The 25,327-nt window shown below is 36.7% G+C and overlaps 1 protein-coding gene across 9 annotated transcripts in view; it reads right to left on the reverse strand.

Annotated features, from left to right (window-relative positions):
* CSRNP3 (cysteine and serine rich nuclear protein 3) overlaps positions 1-25,327 on the reverse strand; it is a 218,477-nt gene that overhangs the window by 79,706 nt on the left and 113,444 nt on the right. For all 9 annotated transcript variants that reach the window (XM_035306553.3, XM_008998775.4, XM_078327459.1 and 6 more), the window contains one exon: positions 9,199-9,369. In XM_035306553.3, the coding sequence (XP_035162444.1) occupies positions 9,199-9,346 (148 nt within the window). In that variant the 5' untranslated portion in view covers positions 9,347-9,369. The remainder of the gene's footprint in view (positions 1-9,198; positions 9,370-25,327) is intronic.

Here is a 25,327-nt window from a genome sequence, read left to right on the forward strand (position 1 = left end):
CAAAGGATGGTGAAGGTGAAAACAACTCAGACTCCCTCAAGTGTGTTATACAGCTCCTGCATAAATAGCTGAACAGCATCCAATTAAACAGTGATGTTTCTGCCTGGGAAAACTATATATAAGCAAATGAAACCAGAAAGGTACATGTTAAGAATGCATGATTATAGTAAGACCGTATTTAAAACACAGGTCATCATTACATGTATTCAGATATGATAAGTATTAAATCAAGATCCTGATATATCACAATGACACTCATCAAAATTCTAAATTATAGTTAGTCTGTAAGGTTGCTATTTATTTCCACTAATGTTTGTGCCATTGTAAAGTCTTACAATAAATGCATCTTTTTTTTTACTGTATAAGGCTTAGTTATCCTAAAAAAAAATAAGTTTTACAAAGCTAAATGTTATTAAGTAGTTAACAGTAATTGAACCAGCAACAGGTAGCAAGAAGAATACATACTTAAGTTCTATAAATCTCGAGAAAAGGTAAGGTGTGTGCATAAATAACTCCAGTGTAAAGTGAAATACAGTAAGTGTTGGAGAAATGCTAAAATATTGTCAGATTGTGAGTTTCTTCAGAAACGGGATCATATCTCATTTACTTTTATATTTCCACCTCCTAATAGTAGTGCAGTGAATGGCAAGTATTAAATGCATAAATGTCCATTCATTCATCCATGGATATAAATACTTATGTACTGATCAGATGATAGGCATACATTCCTGCTCGAAATTAGCTTACATTCATTTCTTCAAAACTCATTTTGAGAGCCCTGCCTTTTAGGGTAAAGACATGTGAGTAATAACAAATATAAATGAAGGGTGCAAGATCATGAGAAAGCAAGATATGCTGTACATGAAATAGGAGGTGAGGGAAAAGTGATTGGAGGAGACATGCACATTGCGTGCTCTGAGATGGTGAGAAAATCTACCTGGTTGGGATGGTTGTGTGGCATTAATGAGAAGCTGAGTTTGAAAACACAGTTTCATCATTTTCTCCAAAACTTTCTTAAAATTTTTGTTTTCAAATGTTTTGAATAAAAAATGGATATGGAGTGAAGAACACAGCAGGAAAGTGGTAAAGAGTCCTGGCCTTTAAATAAAATAAAATGCTGAAATAATGGAGCAATTTGTGAAGCACGGAAAGATATATAAAGACAAGGGGTGAGTACTACATTGCAGAAAACAAGAGATGAGGTTAAAGAAAGTGGGTGGTCAGGCGCAGTGGCTCACGCCTGTAATCCCAGCACTTTGGGAGGCCGAGGCAGGAGCATCACTTGAGGTCGGGAGTTCAAGACCAGCCTGACCAACATGGAGAAACCCTGTCTCTACTAAAAATACAAAAAATTAGCTGGGCATGGTGGCACATGCCTGTAATCCCAGGTACTCAGGAGGCTGAGGTAGGAGAATCGCTTGAACCCAGGAGGCAGAGGTTGCAGTGAGCTGATATCACTCCATTACACTCCAGCCTGGGCAACAAGAGCAAAACTCTGTCTCAACAAAAGAAAAGGAAAAAAAAAAAAAAGATGGGCGAGGAAAGAAAGGAAATGGAAAGAAAAGAGGTTATGATCTGATTTTGTAATACTAGAATTGAGTATTTCAGAGGGAGAATTGGTCTGGTTTGAAAAAGTCTTGTGGGTGAAGTTGTAGACATCTGCTGCTAAATGGATTGGTGGTAAACGACATGAAGGCAATAGAAGTAAGGAATCCAGGTCAGAGTGCTCAAGGAAACAAGAGGCTGATCAGTTTTAAGAACGATCACACAGGTACTGATATCACTCAGTTTGGTGGAAAATACTAGGATGGAAACAAGAAGGAAAACCATTGCCAAAGTTTGTGAATGTTGATGAAATATCAGGAGATTCTGAGAAGATGGTGAAGAGAATGTGTCAAAGGAGAGACTTGGTGAAGTTTTCATGAAGAAAGAAATATTTGATATGAAACTTGTAGCAGGTATAGAACTTTAGTAGTCAGAAATTGGGAGGAAAGAAGAGACATTTCAGTTTGAAAAATGGTCTCAGTAAGATTAGAGGAATTAGCAGTGGTTAACTATTTCTTATTTATCTTTACTGGAGTTGACAATCTTGCAGATAGATGATCTGATAACAATTCTATTGTATCAGTTAACAGGCCTTATTGCATATTCAAATGACTATTTTCCAAAACACTACTAGCTCATAAACATCTTCCTCCACTCATAATTTACTTAACTCCTTTATCTCCAACAATAAACACCTAATGATTCAACTGGTCCATGTCTGAACATGACCTGATTATGATCTGCATGATTCTAGATATGATCTGCAGCTGGTACAAGATCTGGTCTCACAAGCCAAAGCTGATTGGTTCTTTTCCAGGAGTAAGTAGGTATGAAGAGTCTGGGAACCTCTTAATTTAATAGTATAGCTTTTCAGAGGCAGCTTTATCTATGCTGTTTCCTTTCCTGCTGGTCTTAACTCTAACTATTGATGCTATTTTGTATCTTTTTTCTTAGAAGCATATTATTACAGACTAGAAAGGATCTTTTGAGCATCATGATGTCCTTCCTCCTGCTTAAGGAAAGACTTCTCCTAAACTCCTGCATTCATCAGCTTGTCCTAAACACTCTTCCATTGTTTACAAAAGCATTGAGTTGGGGTAGATTGCTACGTATGTCTTTGCTAAAGTTAGTTCTCAAACTAATACCACAATGCTGGGTAGACATAATTTATCACTGTATCTCCAAGCTGTATTTACTGTTTGGAATATATTACTTTGACATGTTTGAAAGGTTCTAGCTCAGAGCCTGTAACATAATATACTATGTTTGTTGAAATTAAATCTAAATCTTCAATGCATTTTTAAGTGCTTGGTAAAGATAGCAGACATGTCCGTCATACTTCTAGTAAAGTTTAATGTCAAATCTGTTTTCTATTGATTCTTTATGTCTAATCTTATTATGAAATGTGGAGCCAGTAGTAAGAAAATCACACTGGGGAAAGACTCTGACTTGGGAGCACATGATGGCATATTTATGCCTTGTATATTCAGAGAGAAGGTAGGAAGGGAGGGAGGGAAGGAGGGAGGGAGGGAAGGAGGGAGATTCTATCTTAGCTCTTGGGTAAAGTATAAGTATATTTATGAATAATAATTTCTACTTTTATAAATAATTGCATAATTATTTATAAAATAATTGGCTCCTAATCACACAACAATTTTTGGCTAGTAAATTAACTCAAGAATGTGAAAGTGTTTAGTAAATTAACAAAAATTTTAATTCTATTGCAGGATATCCACTATTTGCATTCATGTGCAATTTAGAGTGTGTACCCTTTTAATTCTTGATATGTTTTACTTCTTAAATACTGTACATGCATTTGTAGAAACACTCTGTTTCAGGAGACATAATGTGTTCCTTTTGGGACTATGTCTTATCACATAGCTTCTCATTACTTATGTGAAAGTCCAAGAACCTTGAGAGGGCAGAAAAAATCATTCCTCTCTAGTTTCTCTGCGGCTCTCCTCTTGACAGTGCTCAAGTACAGGCTGATTGGCTATAGAACCATAGGGATTTGATGAAACAAAGTGTTTCACAGCAATACAGACTCTGCTGTTTCTATCTCAAGGGAAGTATAATATACGACCTTGGTTGATCACTGGTAAGTGTGCTTGTTGCCTAGCAAAATTCAGAAGTCCAGGGAAAAAGCCATAATGCCCTTACTGATTTATATTTTGAAGCTTTTATTACCATAATGTGGTGTGCTACAAATTGGATATTTTAACGGAAAACTTAAAATAGCATGGAATTTTCTACTACCATAGCTGTTGACACGTACCAAACAATCTTATGAATTTCTGTATTTGTAATGCAACAAAATGTTATGTTACACAATACGTTAGTGCCTATAAAACTGGACATGAGATTTTTTTAATTTAGTAGATGAGCCCATGATGAGTAAGATTTAAATAAGGGCAACCACATTTTAAAGATCCCCAATGTGAAACTAAATTATTTGTTAATGCTACACAAATTTGATAGTCTTCAAAAATCCTTCTTTACTCTAAAACAAATAATCATTTTTAAGTAAAAAAAAAATAGATTAAAGAAATAGCATTTACCAATAATAACAGTTCTGAAAGTTTATAACCATAGATTAACATCCAACAAAACCATTGCAGAGAAGCCCATACCTTTATGTAGACAACATAATAAATAAAAAGTGTTGTAAACATTGATGTATCAATTTTTAGACTAGCAAATGATATGAAATACATTTCTAGAAACAAAAAACTCTATTAGCTACTCCTCCCACACTGGCTAAAACACTTAGATCACAGGTTGGGCACTGTGGCTCATGCTTGTAATCCTAGCGCTTTGGGAGTCTGAGGCAGGGGGATTTTTGGAGCTCAGTAGTTTGAGAACAGCCTGGGCAACATGATGAAACCCAATCGCTATAAAAAATACAAAAAATGGCCCAGAGTAGTAGGTAGTGGTATGCACCTGTAGACCCAGCTACCGGGGTAACAGTGAGACCTTGTCTTAAAACAACAACAACAACCACAACAACAAAAATAACAAAACAAACAAACAAACAAACAAACAAAAACCCACCTCCAATCTTTGCTTCACTCTTTCTTCTTTTCTTTTCCTCCTTCTTTCCCCTCCCTCCTCTCTTTCCTTCTTTCTTTCTCTCTTTCTCTTTCTCTTTCTCTTTCTCTTTCTCTTTCCTTCCTTCCTCCCTCCCTCCCTCCCTTCCTTTTTTTTCTTTCTCTTTTTTTTTCATTCTTTCTTTCTCTTACTCTGTCACCCAGGTTGGAGTGCAGTGGTGTAATCATGGCTCACTGCAGCCTCAACCTCCTGGACTCAAGCAATCCTCCCAAGTAGCTGGGACCACAGGCATGCACCACCATAACTGACTATTTTTTTAAAAAAAATTTTTTTAGAGATAGAGATCTCACGTTATTACCCAGGCTTATCTCAAATGCCTGGGCTCAAGCAATCCTCCTGCCTCACCCTCCCAAAGTGCTGGGATTATAGTCATGAGCCACTGTGCCCAACCTCTCAAATGTTTTCTGCAACAAATATTCCAGCTAGAATTTTTGTTTTTTGATTCTTTACTATTTTTCCCACTTTATATCTCTTCATAATGTAAATAGAGTGAACAAAGCAGGGTACTAAATGAAAATAGCAGTCTTTATTAAATCATTTCTTAATTATTTTTAAAAAGCAAGAGAAATCCCTGCCAGATTCTATTTAATACAAAGCTAAAACAGCATGTTATAAACTAATCATTGCCACTGCCACTGATATTAAATGATGAGCTGAAACACTTCAATGACTTCTTAGACATCATAAAATAAGTCTATTTTCTTCAATGAAAAAAAAACTCTGTTGAACATAACTTATAACAAAGTCTGTATTTGTTGACTGATACATAGCTTATCATGCCATTTCAATCTGCTGTTTTGCAAACATAAACACAATATGAACTACAGTTATAATTTTTAGCAGTTTAAATTGGCTACTTTGTTGTGAGAACACATATAAAATTAACAGAAATAAAAATTAATAAATATAAAAATTTATTTGTAATTTTAATTCCTCAACGAATCAAATTGTTTCCAGTTACTGGGACACCCTGCCATTCTTTCCTTTGTGCAGGCATAGGCTTAGACTTTGCCTGACAGTATAGATAAAATATCGTGTTCTGCTTTTCTTCCTTATCGTTATTTCACAAACATTGTACATAATGCCAGAAGCTCTTCATAACTGTAAATAAAATAAATTAATGAATATGTTACCATAACTTCATGGCTCATTTCCTCACTCTTAGACATGGTCCTTTCTCTCCCTCCTCTCCAACCCTCTTTTTCGGTACTATTATCAACCACAAATATTTTCATTTATACAGTCTTCACCTTGATTTTAATGTTTCTCTCTTCAGAAAAATTCTCTGAAGTACAGACTTATGAATATTTTTATGGCTCTTGTATTTCCAAAGTGCTTTTTAAATATCAATTCCATTAATAGACGTGTGTGCCCACAATGTACTGCAAACTTCACCAGCACTTACGTATTAGTATTTTTTAAATTGGAGAAATGAGTACCAATTTCAAGGGGTGAAATGTCTATGATTTCATACTAATGAAAACTCATTAGTATTTTTAGTCTGCATTTTTGTTATTGTTGTTAATTGCTTTAAAATATTTGCTAATCATATTTCCTACTATGTGGGTTTACTTTAAAGATGCATATCTTCTTATTTATCTCAAGAAATTACATGTACTTTTGCTATGCTCTGAACCGAAAATAATACTATATTAACTGCACATATTTTTTCCAATATAAATTGTTTTACTTTGGGCTTTGTTTTTTTAAGTAGCAGATAAGTTTAATATTTTTACATCATCAAATATATTCAGTATTTTTAATGTGATTATTTTTTCTTCTCTTTATCAAAGTTTATATAGTAATTCTGCTAAATGTCTGGCAAAATGCAACTTTCCTCATTAATGAAAAAATTTATCCATGTAATCTATCTGGTATTTTGGCCTATATTGTAAGATATAAGTCTAAGTCACTTCTTTTTCAAATTTCTTATCTCCATGACCATTTATTAAATAGTCTTTCTCTTTCTCATTTTCTTATAATGCTCTTTTCTTATATATGTAAATTTTTCTTATATAATATTTTGGTTCCTAAATAGAGCACATTATGAAAAACATCAGTTACATTGTTTTCTACTATAATTTGATATCTAGAATGGCTTTTCAACATTTATGGCTTCTTTTTAAAAATATCTTTTTATTCTCATTAGTTTATTTCTCCAAATCAGTTTTTATCATTCTGTCACCTAAGAAATGCCAGTTGAAGATTTTATTTCAGTTTTTCTCTTATACTTATAAATTAATGTTGAAACCATTAATGGCATTGTCTTTATATCTGGAAACATAATCTGCCTCTTAAATAACTCAAGTCTTCCATTATAACTCACAAGAAAAAACATTTTAAAGATATGTCCAATATTATATAATTAAGGGGCAAAATAACCATGCAACAGGTAGAGACCATGCGATGGGTAGAGGTAATGTGTATATATCTAGGCTCAACTCCTGTGTGATCTTGTGCCAGATGCTTAGCCTCTCTGAGCCTCAGTTGTTTCCTCTGTAAAGTGGAGGCAGTACTACTTACTTTCAGAATTGTTGTAAGGAGTACGGATAATGTATATAAAGCTATTGGAACATAGCCTATATCCAATACATATTAGCTATGATCATAATTTTTAATTTAACATCTCCCAGTACTTGACATTTTACAAAGTGTTTTTCATGTGTATTATCTCACTTGCTCTGTTTGATCTTTACAGAAACCCATGAGATAATATTATCACTACTAGTATTAAGATGAAAAGTATAAGTACATCTCTTCTTTTGAGTCAAAAGCATAAGCTCATTTTTTTTTTTTTTTTTTGAGATGGAGTTTTGCTGTTGTCACCCAGACTGGAGTGCAATGGCACAATCTCAGCTCACCGCAACCTCCGCCTCCGGGGGTTCAAGCAATTCTCCTGTCTCAGCCTCCCAAGTAGCTGGGACTACAGGCATGCACCACCATGCCCAGCTAGTTTTTGTATTTTTAGTAGAGACGGGGTTTCACCTTGTTGACCAGGATGGTCTCGATCTGTTGGCCTCGTGATCCACCCACCTCAGCCTCCCAAAGTGCTGGGATTGTAGGTGTGAGCCACCACGCCCAGCTCATAAGCTCATTTTATACTATCATGGATATATGTCAAAGTATTTGTAGACCACCTACATCACACCATAATTTTGTCTCTAAATATTTTATGATTTTTCTGCTATAATAATTGTAATCTTTTCATCATATTGTCTAATTAGTTGTGCTTGTTTAATGGAATGCTATTGATTTTGCTATATTTATTTCATGTTCAACAGCTATTGAGTTTCTTATTACCTCTTAAAAAAATGTTTAAATCATTTAGTTTTTGGAGTTGCGACGTTGCCAAGGTCAATTCTTTGTTATAGAGTCATATATTAATAACATTAACTAACTGGAAAGTAAAAAAAAAGACTAGTTATCTATCATGATATTAAAACATATTAAAATCTTCCTGTTTAAGAAACATAAATTTTAAAAAGATTATTTAACTATTGCTAGTCAGTTTCCTTTAGACTATAGATTACATTGCCTTAATAATTTTTTGTATTAGTCCTTCAAACCTCCTTTTATCTTGCCTGACAGAAGGGCTGACATTACATTGTGGCAAAAAAAGGAATCAAAAAGAAAGCATAGGCCGGGGGCTGTGGCTCATGCCTATAATCCCAGCACTTTGGGAGGCAGAGGTGGGTGGATCATCTGAGGTAAAGAGTTTGCGATCAGCCTGACCAATATGGTAAAACCCCATCTACACTAAAAATACAAAACAAACAAATAAATAATTAATTTTAAAAATTAGCCAGACGTGGTGCTGTGGGCCTGCAGTCCCACCTACTCAGGAGGCTGAGACAGGAGAATCATTTGACCCTGGGAGGCAGAGTTTGCAGTGAGCCAAGATCACAGCATTGCACTCCAGCCTGGGCGACAGAGTGAGACTCCATCTCAAAAAAATGAAATAAAACAAAATAAAGCATAAAATTTGTTTCTTGTTGGGCTTTAAATATTAACCTCAAAGAAGAGAGACTAGAGGAATGATTAGGAAAGAGGCACTGGACTGCACACACTTGCACATTTGGGAGACACCTGTTGCCTTCACATCTCTTTCTAATCCCTGGCTGCCTAAATTTCTTCTAATCATAATCTAGACTCTCCATTCCTTATTAATGCCTTTTAAAATGTTTTCTCCTAGAACATCATTTCAGTTGTGAAAGGACACCTTTATTTGAAACTGGAGTTATTATCTGTCTTCCCTCATCTATTCCCAGAGTACTAGGTGTTTATTTGGAAAATCATTAATAATGAAATGTGATTCTTAAATTCAATTAGTTGGTTAACACAATCACATAATATACTGCAAAAAGTATTCTAAATAAAGGACTCTACTGAGTCACCTGGAAAATATTGCATTTTGGGGTAACTGTAGTTTGTATTTGGTTGTTTGGAAAATATACATAGCTGGAATTAAAGGCAAAAACAAAAATGACACAATTAGTTTTGTTGTAGAACCAGACAATTGACTTTGGTTCTGATTTCAGTACTCACGGGTAAAATGACTAGAAGTGGATGGATTGACACTGTCTCCACTGTCAGCACTTTCACTGCTGGACACTTCATCATCTGATTCTCTCACAGAGGAGCAGGGTGAGGAGCCATCAACTTCTTCAAACTTCCTCTTTAAAATTCCGCTCATAGCTGCAGCGCTGTCACATGTACCTGTAACAGGAACGAGAGCAATAGATAGAGCATTGAAATATTTGACCGCTGAACGTGTAGCCACGATCTCCAGAGTCATTTTTGTGTGGCTTTTTATATATATGAGCTGAGCTACAGTTTCCCTTGAAAGGATCACCAAGCAGATTTTTATTTCTATATTCAAATTAACAAAAATTAAATTAAATATGAATATTTAATCATTTGATTATCAAAAAGTTTTTATATTTTGAGACATAGTTCATTTTAATGTAATATCATTACTCCTTTTTGTTGGCAAAAAAAAAAATCTGTAAAGAAAAAAAATGCCAATGTCTCCCCAAGTCCTTGATTACAACATTATATGAAATTGAGCTGGAAGGAACGCGAAACAGTATGCGCGACCTTTGTACTCAAGATCTAAAATTCGAGAAACCTAATTAGATGAGCACAATGAAGCATATCAAAACAGTTCTAAATTTTAGGTAGTTTCCATTTCGGTATTGCAATAAGGTGACATGCGTCCCCATGCTACCTGGTTGCTGAAGCCCTTGCCACTTTTTCAGAAACTTCCTAAGGCTATTTACCTGAGATATAGCAATAATTGAAGTGAAAGGTCTATGGATGGGGAATGGATATGGTTTCTTCTAAACCATTTGTCTAAGGTGAATGGACTTTCCCCTTTCCCTGGGCTGACATTTCTCCAATTTCCCCATTTTACCTTGTTCTGGAACAGTCAAGTAAGGAGCACAGACTTTCTTTGCAGAAGTAAAGATATTCTAGGGTATACACATTAAATAAATTATCTTAGATATATGTAAGATCAATGTACATGATCTTACATTGCTAAAATATATTAACTTAACTGAAAGTATAGTGTTTAACTGAAAGGTGAAATATTCATTACCCAAAATGCTTGGGATCAGAAGTCTTCTGAATTTTGCATTTGTTTGGATTTTGAAATATTTGCATCTACATAATGAAGTACCTTGGGGATGGGACTCAAGTCTATAGACAAAATTCATTTCTGTTTATCTTAAACATATAGTCTAAAGGCAATTTCTGGCAATATCTTTGATAATTTTGTGACCAAAACAAAGTTTTGACTCTGTTTTGACAGTGACCCATCAGATAAGTTCAGGTATGAAAATTTTCACTTGTGGCATCATGTAGGTTCTCAAAGAGCTTTGAATTTTGTAGCATTTTGGATTTTAGATCAGGGATGTCTAACCTTTATTAATGAGGCAATTCCATGCATTCTATCTTCCACTTCATTTATTTCAGTTGATTCTAACTCACATCTGAGTTATTGAGGCCATTCTCTCCTTTTTCAGCCAGATTATAGTCAGTGTATAAATCAGGGGGAAGAAAGACCCTTAGCAATATTCTGAGATCCCCTTAGTTACATTATCTCTGTACTGCTCTTGGAAATCACTGAAGTAACTTCTTTTCAGTGCAGATCACAGAGCAAGCAGCCTGTTCAAATTCCCTGAACTGGGCCAGCTCTCCAAGAAAGGTCTAAGTCAGTAATTTGCAAATATGTTACCTGAATGAGCAGCAGTAGCATTACCTGGGAGTGAGATGGTTAGAAATGCAAATTCTCAGCTCCCATTTCAGATGTACAAGTCAGAAATTCCCAGGAAGTCGGGCCAGGTACTTTTTACTTTATGAAGCCCCCAACTGGATGATTTTGGAGCACACTCAAAATTGAGGGCCACTTGTCTAATTTCTAGCATTCTTTTCAGCCTCTCCATCCGTAAACATGGCTCTTTGTTGGATGTGTCCACACACTAGCCCTAGAGAGTCACATAAACCAGCACTGAATTCCTAGTCCAAAATCTCTTCTTTGACCTTTCCTAGTGTGATTCCTAGTAAAATTTAGTACAGAATTTGTATTAGTCTGTTCTCATGCTGCTATGAAGAAACACCCAAGACTAATTTGTAAAGAAAAGAGGTTTGATTGACTCACAGTTATGCATGGCTGTGGAAGCCCCAAGACACTTACAATCATGGCAGAAGGGGAGGCAAACACAACCTTCCTCACATGGCAACAGAAGAGAGAAGTGCCAAGTAAAGGGGGAATAAAACTGCTTATAAAACCATTAGAGAACTCATGAGAACTTATTATCAGGAAAACAGTGTGAGGGTATCTGCCGCCATGATTCACTTACCTCCTATAGGGTCCCTCCCATGACATGTGGGCATTTTGGAAACTATAATTCAAGATTGGATTTGGGTGGGGACACAGTGAAACCATCATTCTGCCTGTGACCCCTCCCAAATCTCATGTCCTTACATTTCAAAACACAATCATGCCTTTCCCAAAATCTTAGCTCATTCCAGCATTAACCCAAAAGTTGAAGTCTAAAGTCTCATCTGAGACAAGGCAAGTTCCTTCTACTAATAGGCCTGTAAAATCAAAAGGAAGTTAGTTACTTTGTACATACAATGGGAGTACAGGTATTGGGTAAATATACCTGTTCCAAATGGGAGAAATTGGCAAGAACAAAGGGGCTACAGGCCCATCAAGTCTGAAATCTAACAAGGAAATACTTAAGTCTTAAAGCCCAAAATCTAGTAGTGCAGCCATTAAATCTTAAAGTTCAAAAATGATCTAATTAATTTGACTCTGTATCACATATCCAGGACACACTGATGCAAGAGATGGTCTCCCACAGCCTTGGGAAGCTCTGTCCCTGTGGTTTTGCAGGGTACAGCTCCCCTTCTGGCTGATTTCATGGGCTGGCACTGACTGTCTGTGGCTTTTCCAGGCCCAGGGTGTAAGCTGTCAGTGGATCTTCCTTTCTGGGGTCTGGAGGATGGTGGTCCTCCTCTCACACTTCCACTAGGTACTGCCCCAATGCAGACTCTGTGTGAAGGCTCCAACCTCACATGTCCCTTCTACACTGCCCTATCAGAGGGTCTCCATGGGGGCTTTGCCCCAGTGGCAAACTTCTGCCTGACATAGAGGCATTTCCATACAACCTCTGAAATCTAGGCAGAGGTTCCCAAACCTTAATTCTTGTCTTATGGGCACTCATAGCCTCAATACCACATAGAAGCCACCAAGACTTTGGGCTTGCACCCTCTGAAATAATGGCATGAGTTGTACCTTGGCCCCTTTCAGCATGACTGGACCTGAAGCAGCTGGGACACAGGGCACCGTGTCCCCAGGCTGCACAGAATGGAGGGCCCTGGGCCCACTTGAAAAAACCATTTTTTCCTTCTAGGCCCCCAAGCTTGTGATGGGAACAGCTTTCCTGAAGGTCTCTGATATGTCCTGGAGACCTTTTCCCCATTGTCTTGGTGATTAACATTTAGGTCCTCATTACTTACACAAATTTCTACAGTGAATTTCTTGAATTTCTCCCCAGTAAATAGGTTTTTCTTTTCTATCACATCATCAGGCTTCAAATTTTTCAAACTTTATGTTCTGTTTCCTCTTGAATGCTATGCTATGCAGGAATTTCTTCTGCCAGATATTCTAAATACCTCTCTCAAATTCAAAGTTCCACAGATCTCTGGGGCAGGGACAAAATGCGGCCGGTCCCTTTGTATAGCAAGAGTGACCTTTACTCCAGTCCCCAACAAGTTCCTCATCTACATCTGAGTCTACCTCAGTCTGGGCTTCATTGTCCATATCGCAATCAGCATTTTGGTCAAAGCTGTTCAAAAGTGTCTAGAAAGTTCCAAAGTTTCCCATATCTTTCTGTCTTCTGACCTCTGCAAGTCTCTAAAAAGTTCCAAACTTTTCCACATTTTCCTGTCGTCTTCTGAGCCCTCCAAACTGTTACAACCTCTGCCTATTAACCAGTTCCAAAGTTGCTTCCACATTTTCAGGTATATTTATAGCAGCACCCTACTCCCTGTGGTACCAATTTACTGTATTAGTCCATTCTCATGCTGCTATGAAGAAATACCTGGGACTGAGTAATTTATTTTAAAAAAAAGGTTTAATTGACTCATAGTTCCATATGGCTAGTTAGGCTTCAGGAAACTTAAAATTATGGCAGAATGAGAAACAAACATGTCTTTCTTCACATTACTTCACTTTCATGAAGAGAAAAGTGCCAAATAAAGAGGGGAAAGCCCCTTTTAAAACCATCAGATCTCATGAGAATTCACTCACTATCACAAGAACAGCAAGAAGGTAACTGCCCCCATGATTTAGTTATCTCCCACAGGGTCCCTCCCATGATATTTGGTGGTTATAGGAACTACAATTCAAGATGAGATTCGGATGGGAACACAGCCAAACCATATTAGTGTTAGTTTTTTCATATTTCAGAAATACCTATGAAATAATAATGAATATTTATTTTATTAATCTAAGCATGCATTTAGTAACTATTGTGTATGTATTTGATTCCTTGAGTGGAATAGGGGATGCAAAATAAAGGAGTGTAAATTAGTTCAACCATTGTGGAAGACAGTGTGGCGATTTCTCAAGGACCTAGAAATAGAAATTCCATTTGACCCAGCAATCCCATCACTGGGTATATATCCAGAGGATTATAAATTGTTCTACTATAAGGACATATGCACACGAATGTTCATTGCAGCACTGTTTACAATAGCAAAGACCTGGAAACAACCCAAATGCCCATCGATGATAGACTGGACAGGGAAAATGTGGCACATATACACCATGGAATATTATGCAGCAATCAAAAATGATGAGTTTGTGTCCTTTGTAGGGACATGGATGAACCTGGAGAACATCATTCTCAGCCAACTGACACAAGAACAGAAAATGAAATACTGCATGTTCTCACTCAGAGGTGGGTGTTGAACAATGAGAACACATGGATACAGGGAGGGGAGCACTACACACTGGGGTCTGTTGGGGGGAATAGGGGAGGGACAGTGGTGGGTGGGGAGTTGGGAAGAGATAGCATGGGGAGAAATACCAGATATAGGTGAAGGGGAGGAAGGCAGCAAATCACACTGCCACATGTGTTCCTATGCAACTATCTTGCATGTTCTTCAAATGTACCCCAAAACCTAAAATGCAATAAAAAAAAAAAAAGAAGCAAACATTCTCTATATTGGGCTCCATAAAATTAAGAATACTCCCAAATTCATGTTCTACTCACTTGCTTTATTAATCCATGACTTTCTACATGAATGTTACATTAACAATGGAGATAACTGATAGCAATAGGAAGATATATCATTGTCCACTCTTTTGAAAATAAAATCTCTATTCCTACTTGGATTTTACCACTATTCAGATTAGCATAATATTTTCTCCATCTTAAAGAGTGTGAAATGCATAAAATGTTCATGCATATCTGAATAGGGCGAAGAGAAAAAAAGATATTTTAAGTAAAGTCTTGAAATAAAAGTAGGACAGGATATAAATTTTAAAATGGTTCACTTCAAACAAGATGCAAAGTAATTCATGAGGGAGAGACTCCAAGACACAAAGTAATACAAGATGGAAACCTATGTTTAAAAAGGACATTTTTTATAATAAGATATTGTAATGGGAGCAGTTAGAAACCAAGTTCTTTTTAAGCTCCATTTCCCCTCCCCACAATTCCCCAGCTTCTTCAGGAAAGGTAGACTTCTCAAGAATCATGGACACTTAACTGGGCTACAGGGATCCATGTCCCAACACTGCAAATGGTGGTACTTGGTACTCTTCTTGTCCTTTCTCACCTCCACAAGAATGAGAGGGAAAATTTTTGACAAGATAATAAGAGAATTAAAAAATCTCTATTTTCCTTTTTGTTACATTTGAGACTGTCAAAACCTAAAGAAACGGAGTTAAAAGTTCATGTAAGTTCTGTCTAGGTCTTTAAAATTAAAAGAGACTGAGCTACACTCAGGTCAAAGGAAGCAAGGAATCATTTGCTAAGAGTGTGATCAGTATTTAAGCTAACAATTAAACATTCAAACATATATCTACACTGATGAAACACCTATTAAGTACAAAATTGCTTGTGTAGCAATGAAGTATAATATTTGTCCAATTTCATTGCCTTTAAAAAATATTCCCTATGCGAGTATAACAAAATCTCATAACAAAATTTGAAGACCAAATGGTCCATTGGTTACTGGTATGTAACTCTTAATCTAGACTTAGTAGTGGAATGTTAAAGGGAGATATGGTTTTCTTCTACATCACCTACATTATCTTTCTGGGAAAGAAAAGAATGTAAAAATTTAGGTAGAAGACCCTATTAATAAAGTGTTGTATAGCCATTTGTTTGTACTATGTTGGAAGATTGAAGTGTACAACTGGCTAGATACAGAGACAGGTGAGGAATACTTAATGCCTATCCCACAGCTGCTGTAGTCCTTAAATACTTACGTATTATGGTTTTGTTCCTAAAGATGAGGCCCAATTAAACTTGGTAGTATACAGCAAATGAAAATGTGTCAAACGTTACAAATTAGCTTTATTTAATTAATTAATTTTATTTGTTTGTTTTTAGAGACAGGGTCTCTGTTGCCTACTCTGTAGTCCAGTGGCATGATCATGGCTCACTGTAGACCCAACCTCCTGAGCTCAAGGGATCCTCCTACCTCTGCCTTACCAGATCTGAAACTACAAGCATTCGCCACCATGCACAGCTAATTTTTCAAAAAAAGTTTTGTAGAGATAGGGCCTGACTATGTTTCTTATTCTGGTCTCCAACTTCTGGCCTCAAGCAACCCTCTCACCTCAACCCTCTAAAGTTCTGGGATTACAGGCATCAGCCACCACACCTGGCCCTAAAGTTGACTTTTATAGGACCAAAGCCCAAAGAACAGAGATAAAGTTGGACAGGCATTAATTTACTGTAAATATGAAGAGCTGAAAATTGAAGCCTAGATAATAGCCATTGGACAGCTACTGTTGTCCAATTCATGAAACACATGCTAATCAAGGGCACCACCATTTCTCCCTTAGACTAGGCCAAGGGCCTCTAATTATTCTCTTGCAACCACTGCTGCTACCTTTCAATGTGTTTTCAAGGTTGCAGGCAGAATGATTAATTTAAAATGCAAATCTGATCATGTCAGTCTATAGCTGAAAACTCTTACGTGGCTTCAGATTGCCTTAGGATTAAGTTCAAAATCCTCAAAATGGCTTATGAAGTCCTTAACAATCTAGCTTGTCTAACCTCTTCATCCTTGTTTTGAGCCACTGGTCTTGTCATTGATATTTCAGCTCTAATAATCTTGCAGTTTCTCCAACTTGCAATTTCTCTCTAACCTTTAGGACATTTGATATATCATTCCTTCTGATCTACTTTTAAATATATTTCCATAGCATTTACCACTTTCTAAACCCGTATTACTTGTTTATGTATTTCTATGCTTATTACTTACTGTTTTCATCTCCTAATAAAAAATACAAGAACAGGAATCCTGTTTACAAATGTTTCAAGTGCCTGGAACAACAATGCCTTGTATATAATAGGTGCTCAATAAATAGTTGTTCAGTGAATTAATACAAGCCTTTAATATCTATACCTTAATATCTGGTTTTTTTTTTTTCTGCTACACAAAGCTCCATAAAGGCAGAAATCCTGTTCATCTTATTTACCACTCGATCTGCCCTAACAACGTATTTGGTTGAATGAGAAGGAAAATGAGAGATGAAATTGATCCTAAAGCATCATGCAATTTTTTTTTTTTTTTTTTTTTGCACCCAAGCAACACAAAAGCCAATTCTAGACTAACTTAAGCAAAAAACTTCTGTTGGGAAATCACTGGACTAGTTCAAACAGTCTAAGACAGAGCTTGAAACCAAAACTTAGGAAACAGGAACTGGGGCAGCTTCTGAGGTTATGGCTGTAAAAATTCCTTCTCTGGAGCTTTGCAATTCCCAGGTCTAAGTTCCAGCAACTTCCCTCTGTGTCACAGTTCGAGTGTAATATTCCAAAGGCTGAGCAATGTTTTGACCTATCTTGGGTCAAATGTCTGTCCCTTGATCATTCAACTACACGGCTATTAGGCAGAGAGGCATTGTGAACAGGGGCCACCTGGCTGCGTACTACTCCAGACTTTCACTCAGAGGCTTGAAGTTCAATTGCGTTTCAAAGCTAGTATCCTCTCCTTGTCTGCCACTGATTTATCTTATTTTTGGGCATTTTTCATAATCTATGAATTCATATCTTGGCCACATTCTCAGTTTGGGGTTCAATAAACAAGAAGACAACTCTTTGTCTATTGCAAAATTTAATTAAGAACTATTTTATTTGAAAACATTAAATAAATATCTCAGAAATCTGTTATTCTTCATTAACATATGCTGTTTATTTAATATTTATATTAGATATGACCATTGCTCAGAAGCTTGTGAGCACATTTATGAAAAAGTAGCAGAAAAGTACAAATGTTTCCAAATCTCTCCACAAGAAAAAACTGATGAAGAAACATTAGATTTTCTATGATTATAAGTACAACCATTTCATTTAGTATATTTCTGTCCTATTGGGAAGGCAAAGCTAATGGTGAGTTCAAAGGGAAAAATATCAGAAGCCAGAAGCATGTTAGGGAGAGGGTTTGACTAAAAAATGTCAAGTCAAGAGGACAGATAAAAACATACATTTTAATGCCTGTGAAAGAATGGCTAAAGCAAACCTTTGGGTATATCTTGAAATCTTGTTTATTTTCCTCTCTTTTGACAGTCTAAAAGTTACACAGCTTTCATAGATAACTCAATTAGTTCTTACTATCCCACTGATATTCATCTAATGTTTACTTCTTTTTTCTTCTTACATTTTGCCCCTATTTCCTGTTTTGTTGTCTGTCATAAGGAAATGACCACAGAAAACATGTCTTAAGAACACCATAAATCCACCATTTCTGAGGAGCAGGTAACATGATTTGCAGAAGAACCACTTTAGGATTGTCAGATTTAGCAAATAAAAATATAAGACACCCAGTTAAATTTAAATTTCTGATTAAAAAAATGATATTTGGGACATACTTATACTAAATTTTATCTGAAATTCAAACTAAACTGAGGAATCTACTTTTTTGTTGTTGTTTTTTCAATCTGACAACACTCATTGGTGCTCTTGGTGAGAAAGTAAATTACTGTGCAATCAACTAAAACATCTAAATAGGAAAATTCATCCAGACTAGAACCACGTACATGAAAATTTCTGCCCTTGAGCCCTAGTAAATAAAACATGTAAGGTCATTGGGTGAATAATGAATTTACCAAACAATCTGCAAAAGTGAGTGGTGAGTGATAGTTAATAGATTAAGCACAGGCCTGCCTATCACTGATGTAGGAAGAAATGAACTTGACAGGAAGTAACTTTGGCATGGCAGGAATTTCCTTATATGGTAATGGGATGTTCGCTTTAATGAGATGTTATTTCATTCCTGGCTGAATAATGAAAGGAAGGCGAGGTGTGAGTGTGCTGGGTCCTTAATCCATGCAATGTGTAGTACATGAGCCTTAGGGGATATTCTATCAGCAACAGTAGAAGGCATCAAGAGCCCCTTTGTTCAGTTTTACTTGGGCCATTGATTGGGTCCTTTGCATTGCTGATTTTGTATTTAAGCAAAGTGAGAGTAACTTTTAACTGCAATGATCATTAACAATGATTCTTCTACCTTTGAAATCTGGCAAAGGTGGAAGATTTTATATCAAGGGGCATTACAAGATGGCATGGGAGGGGGGATTTTTCACGATTTGTGAAAGTGCAAAATAATCTATTTTGCATTCTTCCAGTTAATTCTTCCAGCAAGCACAAAACACTAAGAAACTATGATAAAGTTCTATTCCAATGAACTTAGTAAGGTAAGGGTGCTGCTGCTTCAATCAGCAATGGGCTGAGGGCCCAGGAAATACCAGTGTTTGCATTGAGCTGCAGAGGAAAAGTAACTTTTTTACCTTTACTCAGAGTGTAATGTAATTTTGATGTTTCTTCTGATTGCTTCACCAAATTCAAATGGTGAAGTGAGAGACATTGTAACAAGTTGATGATACCTGTGAGTGACTCCTCTGTGACAGCAGATACGAAAACCTTAGCTAGCAAAGGTAAGACTATTCACAATGTCAAATTATCAACCAGTTGGTCTACTAGGCCAGATAGAGGATGAACAGGACAGTGGCTCAATTGATGTTATGGAGATTTTATTCCTATATTCAAGAAAAGAAAACTCAGTTAAAAAAAAAACACACATGCGATGATATTTTTATAATTTTGAGAAATATCTTTAGTTAATCAAATGTTCCTAAATATCTGAATAAATGTTTAACTGTTAGTTTAAATTAAATCCTTTTCATTCTCAAGTTTTAAAAATCATGATTTTGAGTAATTTCTAATGTTCTATCCTTATACTATTATGTTACTCTAACATTGAATATAGTCTAAATCAAGCTTGTACAACCCGCAATGCATAGGCTGCAATGCGGCCCAGGACAGCTTTGAATGCAGCCCGACACAAATTTGTAAACTTTCTTAAAACATTGTGAGTCTTTTTTGTTTCTGTTTTAGCTCATCAGCTATCCTTAGGGTTAGGATATTTTATGTGTGGCACAAGACAATTCTTCTAATATGACCCAGGGAAGCCAAAAGATTGGACATCCCCTAAACTCTTTGCTACATAAACTAATCATTATTTTAAGCAGTTGCCCTTCTAAAATAAATTACTTCTTTAGTAGGTTTAATAAAATCAGAGCAACTCTGAATTTTTTTTTAGGCTTTTGACTCAGTTCTATAAGCTTTTTGTTGTTTCAATTTTAAACAAATTATCTTCCTTCTTTTTCTTTTTCTTCTCATTCATTGCACTCTCATATTGTTTGCACAGCAGCCTGCAGAGTTGGGACAGAAGAAGGCAAAGGCCATCCCTTCGAAGCTGAGTACTATGTGACATGGTATTTCCTTGACATCACCCATAGTGGAAATAGATTCCAAGGGTCATTTAGAGGACGCTCTCTTTGCTACTACCTAGCTCTTTGTTTCACTCATGTGATCCTAGCCTCACTTGCTTTCCCTAAGGGTGTTTCAAACCCAGAAGAGGTGTGTCAGAGAAGTTCAAGCCAGAGCGACTCCATCTTGAGTGAGGGCTGGGACATGCTGGGATGCATTCTCATCAATTTAGGTATTACTAGCCTCTAGATGTTTACAGTTAAGAGAACAGATTGATAGTGTTTACTAAACAGACTCAGACTTGGGAGTGTCCTAATATCCCAATATCTTGAGAACAAAAGCATTCCTAATTTTGCTTTAAAGATAATAATATTGATTCTTGCAAAATATTGTAATTAAGAAAATTAATCCTCTATCACAAACCCTTATAGCAGAGCACATCTTCCCATCATCTTTTTTCGTCATATCTATACAAGCATTGTAGCTAAGGTAGATACATTACTCCTCTTTCTTTCAGAAATGCCCTACTCTGTCCATGCATAGCTGTTCTTTCACCACTGTACTTTCTTCATAAACTTGCTTTTGCTTTGCACTGAGGACTCACTCTGAATTCCTTCTTGTATGAGATCCAAGAACCCTCTCTTGGGGTCTGGATTGGGAACCCTTTCCTGTAACTGTTGTATATGCTTGTGTTTGTTTAATTTGTTCTGTCATTTGTTTCCAAGGTTTAATGTCATTTATGTCATACTTAATTTTTTGTGAGTTTTCTTACTAGTATAAAACATGAAGACCAGGGGAAGTACAAAACAGGAGACTATTATGTAAAGGGATATGGGAAGAGGAAGAGGCCTTAAATAGATCTACTATGTGCCAGTTATTTCACAATCTTTTATCTTACTGCATCTTTACAACAATCTTGGCCATGTTATCCTCATTTTACAGTTAAAGAAACCAAGTTACAGAGAGATTAACTGCTTTGTCAAAATTTCTTACCACGCCAGGGTTAGAAGTCAATACATCTATACTATGCTTCCTCCCACTGGGGTCTTTTCCAGCAAATCACAGATGGTAACTACAATGCATAATATTTTTAATTTTTTTAAAAAGTGCACATGCATGTGGGGATAATGCTCCTTTTAAAGCCATATTAAATGTAATTGTTTGTTGGAAGGCATGACTTTTAGGCCAAACAATTACCACTGAGTAAGCAAAAAGTGTCTTGAACATTTATCACTCCATACATTCTGAGAATGGTTATGCATTTTTCTAAAAGAAAAAAAGGATATATATTTCTACAGTACTAGAGTCATTTCTGCTTAAACCCATTTGGCAAGAAATAAGCATATCTGCCGCCAAAAGAAGAGGAATTTGGCAATGATTTTACAAGGTAACATCCCACAAGGTGTTTCCATGGGGCACTACCAATGTGAAAAATGCTGCTGGTGGCTTGCCAATGTGAGAAGCACACATTGGCCAAATGTACCTCACTTGTCCAGGTGTCTGCTTAGGTCAAGAACCCTGGGAGCACTCCTGGCTAATAAATATTTTTGTTGGAGAAATAATAATTGTGGGGTTCCCAAATTATATATGAAGTCCTTATGCCAGACTTGTTTGTGACTTTGAGTTAAAGGACTGAGTTACTTCATATGCAGTGGGTCACAACATTTCTGCATTTTAATGGTTTGCAGTTTGAGAATTTGATTAAGAAATGAACACTTTCTCCAGAAAAAATGCACGAAAAAGAAATGCATGCCATTTCTTATGGACTCCCAAGATAAAAACCTCTCCTTTGGTGATCATACCATTTCCCCAGCTTTAGTGGGTATCCAGAACCTGGAGAAATGATTCACTGGGAACACTTTATTTCAAAATATAAAGGAAGTTTATAAATCTTTTGCCAATATTCCTTTTACCACCAGGGTCACCGACTTCCTAGAATAGGGCTCTTTCCAGCTCCTTCAGTTTCTTCTAGCATTTGTGCCAAAGGAACTATTGCATCTGCTGGAGACATTTCCAGGGGATTTCTTCACTGTTGTCTTGGCTGCCACATACTACTCAAACAACTACCCAAAACCAGCCTCATCTGCAACTTTGCGGCTTGACGAATACTTGACAAGAATGGTTCTAGGTTAAGGTACGCTTTCCTAGACAGTACCTGTCTTTCCTAAAAGATGGTTAGATAGCCTCATTCCATTTATAATAATTCCAGTTAGCATTTAGTGAACACCTACTATGGACCAGATACTTTGTAACCATTCTCTGTAATCTTCCACCACATCCTACCAGGTAGTTTTAACAAAGGAACCTGAAGTTTCAGCAGTTTAGATCATTTGCTTGAGGTTTATGACTGAAACCTCATTTGAGTCCTTCTCTGAAAATATTCCTTGACCAGAACCACACTGTGCTTAAGTGGCCTCTCTGCATTCACACCACCTGGTCTGTGCATTTATCAGTACTTATTAGACTTGTAATCCCTGTTCAACCCGATGTTTTTCTCATACTTTATTATAAAATGCTTTGTAGATTGAATAGGTATTCCAGTGCCTGCTCAGTAAATAAACAGACATAACATTGGAGTCCTAATCCTGGACCAACTACGAACAAGTGGCATAATTTTAAGTAGGAATATTACTTCTCTGGGTCTCGGTTTGCCCTTCTATGAAAATAAGGGGGCCAGGTACAGTGGCTCATGCCTGTAATCCCAGAACTTTGGGAGGCTGAGGTGGGCGGATCACCTGAGATTGGAAGTTTGAGACCAGCCTGGCCAACATGGTGAAACCCGATCTCTACTAAAAATAGAAAAATTAGCTGGCTGTGGTGGTGCATGCTTGGAATCCCAGCTATTCGGGAGACTGAGGCAGGAGAATCGCTTGAACCCAGGGGGCAGAAGTTGCAGTGAGCTGAGATAGTGCCACTGTATTCCAGCCTGGGTGACAGAGTGAGACTCTGTCTCAAGAAAATGGGAGGTGAGGAGGGTGGGCAGGGCATAACTAGTAAAACAGGCTGCGATACAAAGCAGACTCCACTACCTGAGAATAAATGACAAAAGCCGTGACCTCTGTGCCAAGACTGATGCCTCTAATTGTTCATACCTGCTTCCCTCACCCCAATGGCTAAACTGACTTTCAAACTGCTGTTTTCAACTATACCATTTTGCCAAATGCCAAATGATGATCATTGTTCAGGGCCAAGAGAAATTTATCCTGCTTTAATGGCTATTCCATTTACTAATAATTGCAAAGAGGTTCTGCATAACTCTCTCTGGCTGGGAGGTACTCAGGAAGCTTTCCATGTTACCTGTACTTGTGTGCCATTGTGATTAGTATTCACACAAGAAGGCCAGAATTTGGCTTTGAATGACTCTTGATCCTAAACATTGATTATCATTTGACATTTGGCAAAATGGTATAGTGGAATACCCTAGATTGAAAGTCAAAAGTTCTTCTCTAAAGTTAACTTTTACGATAGTGTTTTAGTTATCAAAAACAGAGGAAACAATCAAAAACACGATAAGGCTTTTAAAACTGTTGAAATCTGATCAAGTGCTTGGTGTAAGCCTATTGTTTCCTCTCTAACAACGAAAGTACCAAGTGAAGTCAATGAAAAATTTATTTTACATGCTTGCTATTAAGACTAAAGAGGGCTGGGTGTGGTGGCTCACGCCTGCAATCCCAGCACTTTGGGAGGCCGAGGCGGGTGGATCACGAGGTCAAGAGATCGAGACCATCCTGGTCAACATGGTGAAACCCCGCCTCTACTAAAAATACAAAAAATCAGCTGGGCATGGTGGCGCGTGCCTGTAATCCCAGCTACTCAGGAGGCTGAGGCAGGAGAATTGCCTGAACCCAGGAGGCGGAGGTTGCGGTGAGCTGAGATCGCGCCATTGCACTCCAGCCTGGGTAACAAGAGCGAAACTCCGTCTCAAAAAAAAAAAAAAAAAGACTAAAGAATAGTACTTAGCCTAATTCCTTGAACAATTTGCAAGACTTACCAGATTGAGAAAAAGAAACACATAGGGATCTAAAAGAATTAAAAATTATTATTGTATCACTGGAAGTTAGCATTTTTTTTTCTTCTTCTTAGTACTTAAAAAGTCTCCCTTTGTCCTTTAGAAAGTTTCTGATTGAATAACAAAACAGATGAGCCAATGTAAATCGAAGGCTATTTAAGATAATGATATCCTTTTTTTCTTTAGAGGAATCATCTGAATAGTGTGAAGGAAAAGGGACTTTAAAAAACCGTTTTCCTCATAAAGTACACTAAAATAGACATCAGAATAAAATATGGGCAAGCTTAAGAACTATACTCATCCAAGCACTGGGATCCTGCCAATGATACTGCACAAAATATAAAGAAGATTTAAAAAATTACAACAAGAAGAAAAAACTACTTTGGACATTCTTCAAAGTAAATCACCACCTTAGGCACAATATAGATTTTTACTATTTAAGGCAGAGAACAATAGTTGTTCAACCTGAAGCTGACATTGTATTAAGCAGCAATGAGTAAAAAGTACTATATAGTGTAAAATTAACTACCTGGATTTTCAAGTCTTAGTAAGTGTTCCACTTACACAAATTAAAACTTGTTCACAATAGAAACAAGTCGCACTGTGGTCATACAATCTTTTGAAACGTGGTCATCCACTGTTTAGAGCAGATTCACTCTTTAAACAAGTTTCACAAAAGTAGAGTCATGATAATCCTGCAGTCTACTCAGAACTGGTTACTAATGTATATTTACCAAAAAGCACTTCTAGGTGTTCTACTATTAAAGTAATTTTTAAATACAAATGTAGATGTATTTTTCTAAATTCGTTTTGGAAAACCTTGCGACTAAATCAATTGATTCAATATTTCTAAACGCCATTATGATATTCAGGAAGTTTAAAATAGCAGTTAATCTGTAAATAAGTGATCATTTCATGATTCACACAAATTAGCATTTTTATGTCATTAGGTAGAATTAGACTCTTTATGCCCCAAAATAACATTGGCTCAGCAAACATTTCTTGGACACTTTCTATGTGCCAGTCTCCCCCTGTAATTGAAAAACAGTCTATGATGAGATAGAAACTCTGGATGGAACAGAGATGAATAACTACTGCCTGAATTGCTCAAAGTCACAATGGAAAAATAGTGGACCAGAGGCAG

The sequence above is a fragment of the Callithrix jacchus genome, chromosome 6, assembly GCF_049354715.1.
Source record: "Callithrix jacchus isolate 240 chromosome 6, calJac240_pri, whole genome shotgun sequence".
In the NCBI taxonomy this organism is placed as follows: Eukaryota; Metazoa; Chordata; class Mammalia; order Primates; family Cebidae; genus Callithrix; species Callithrix jacchus.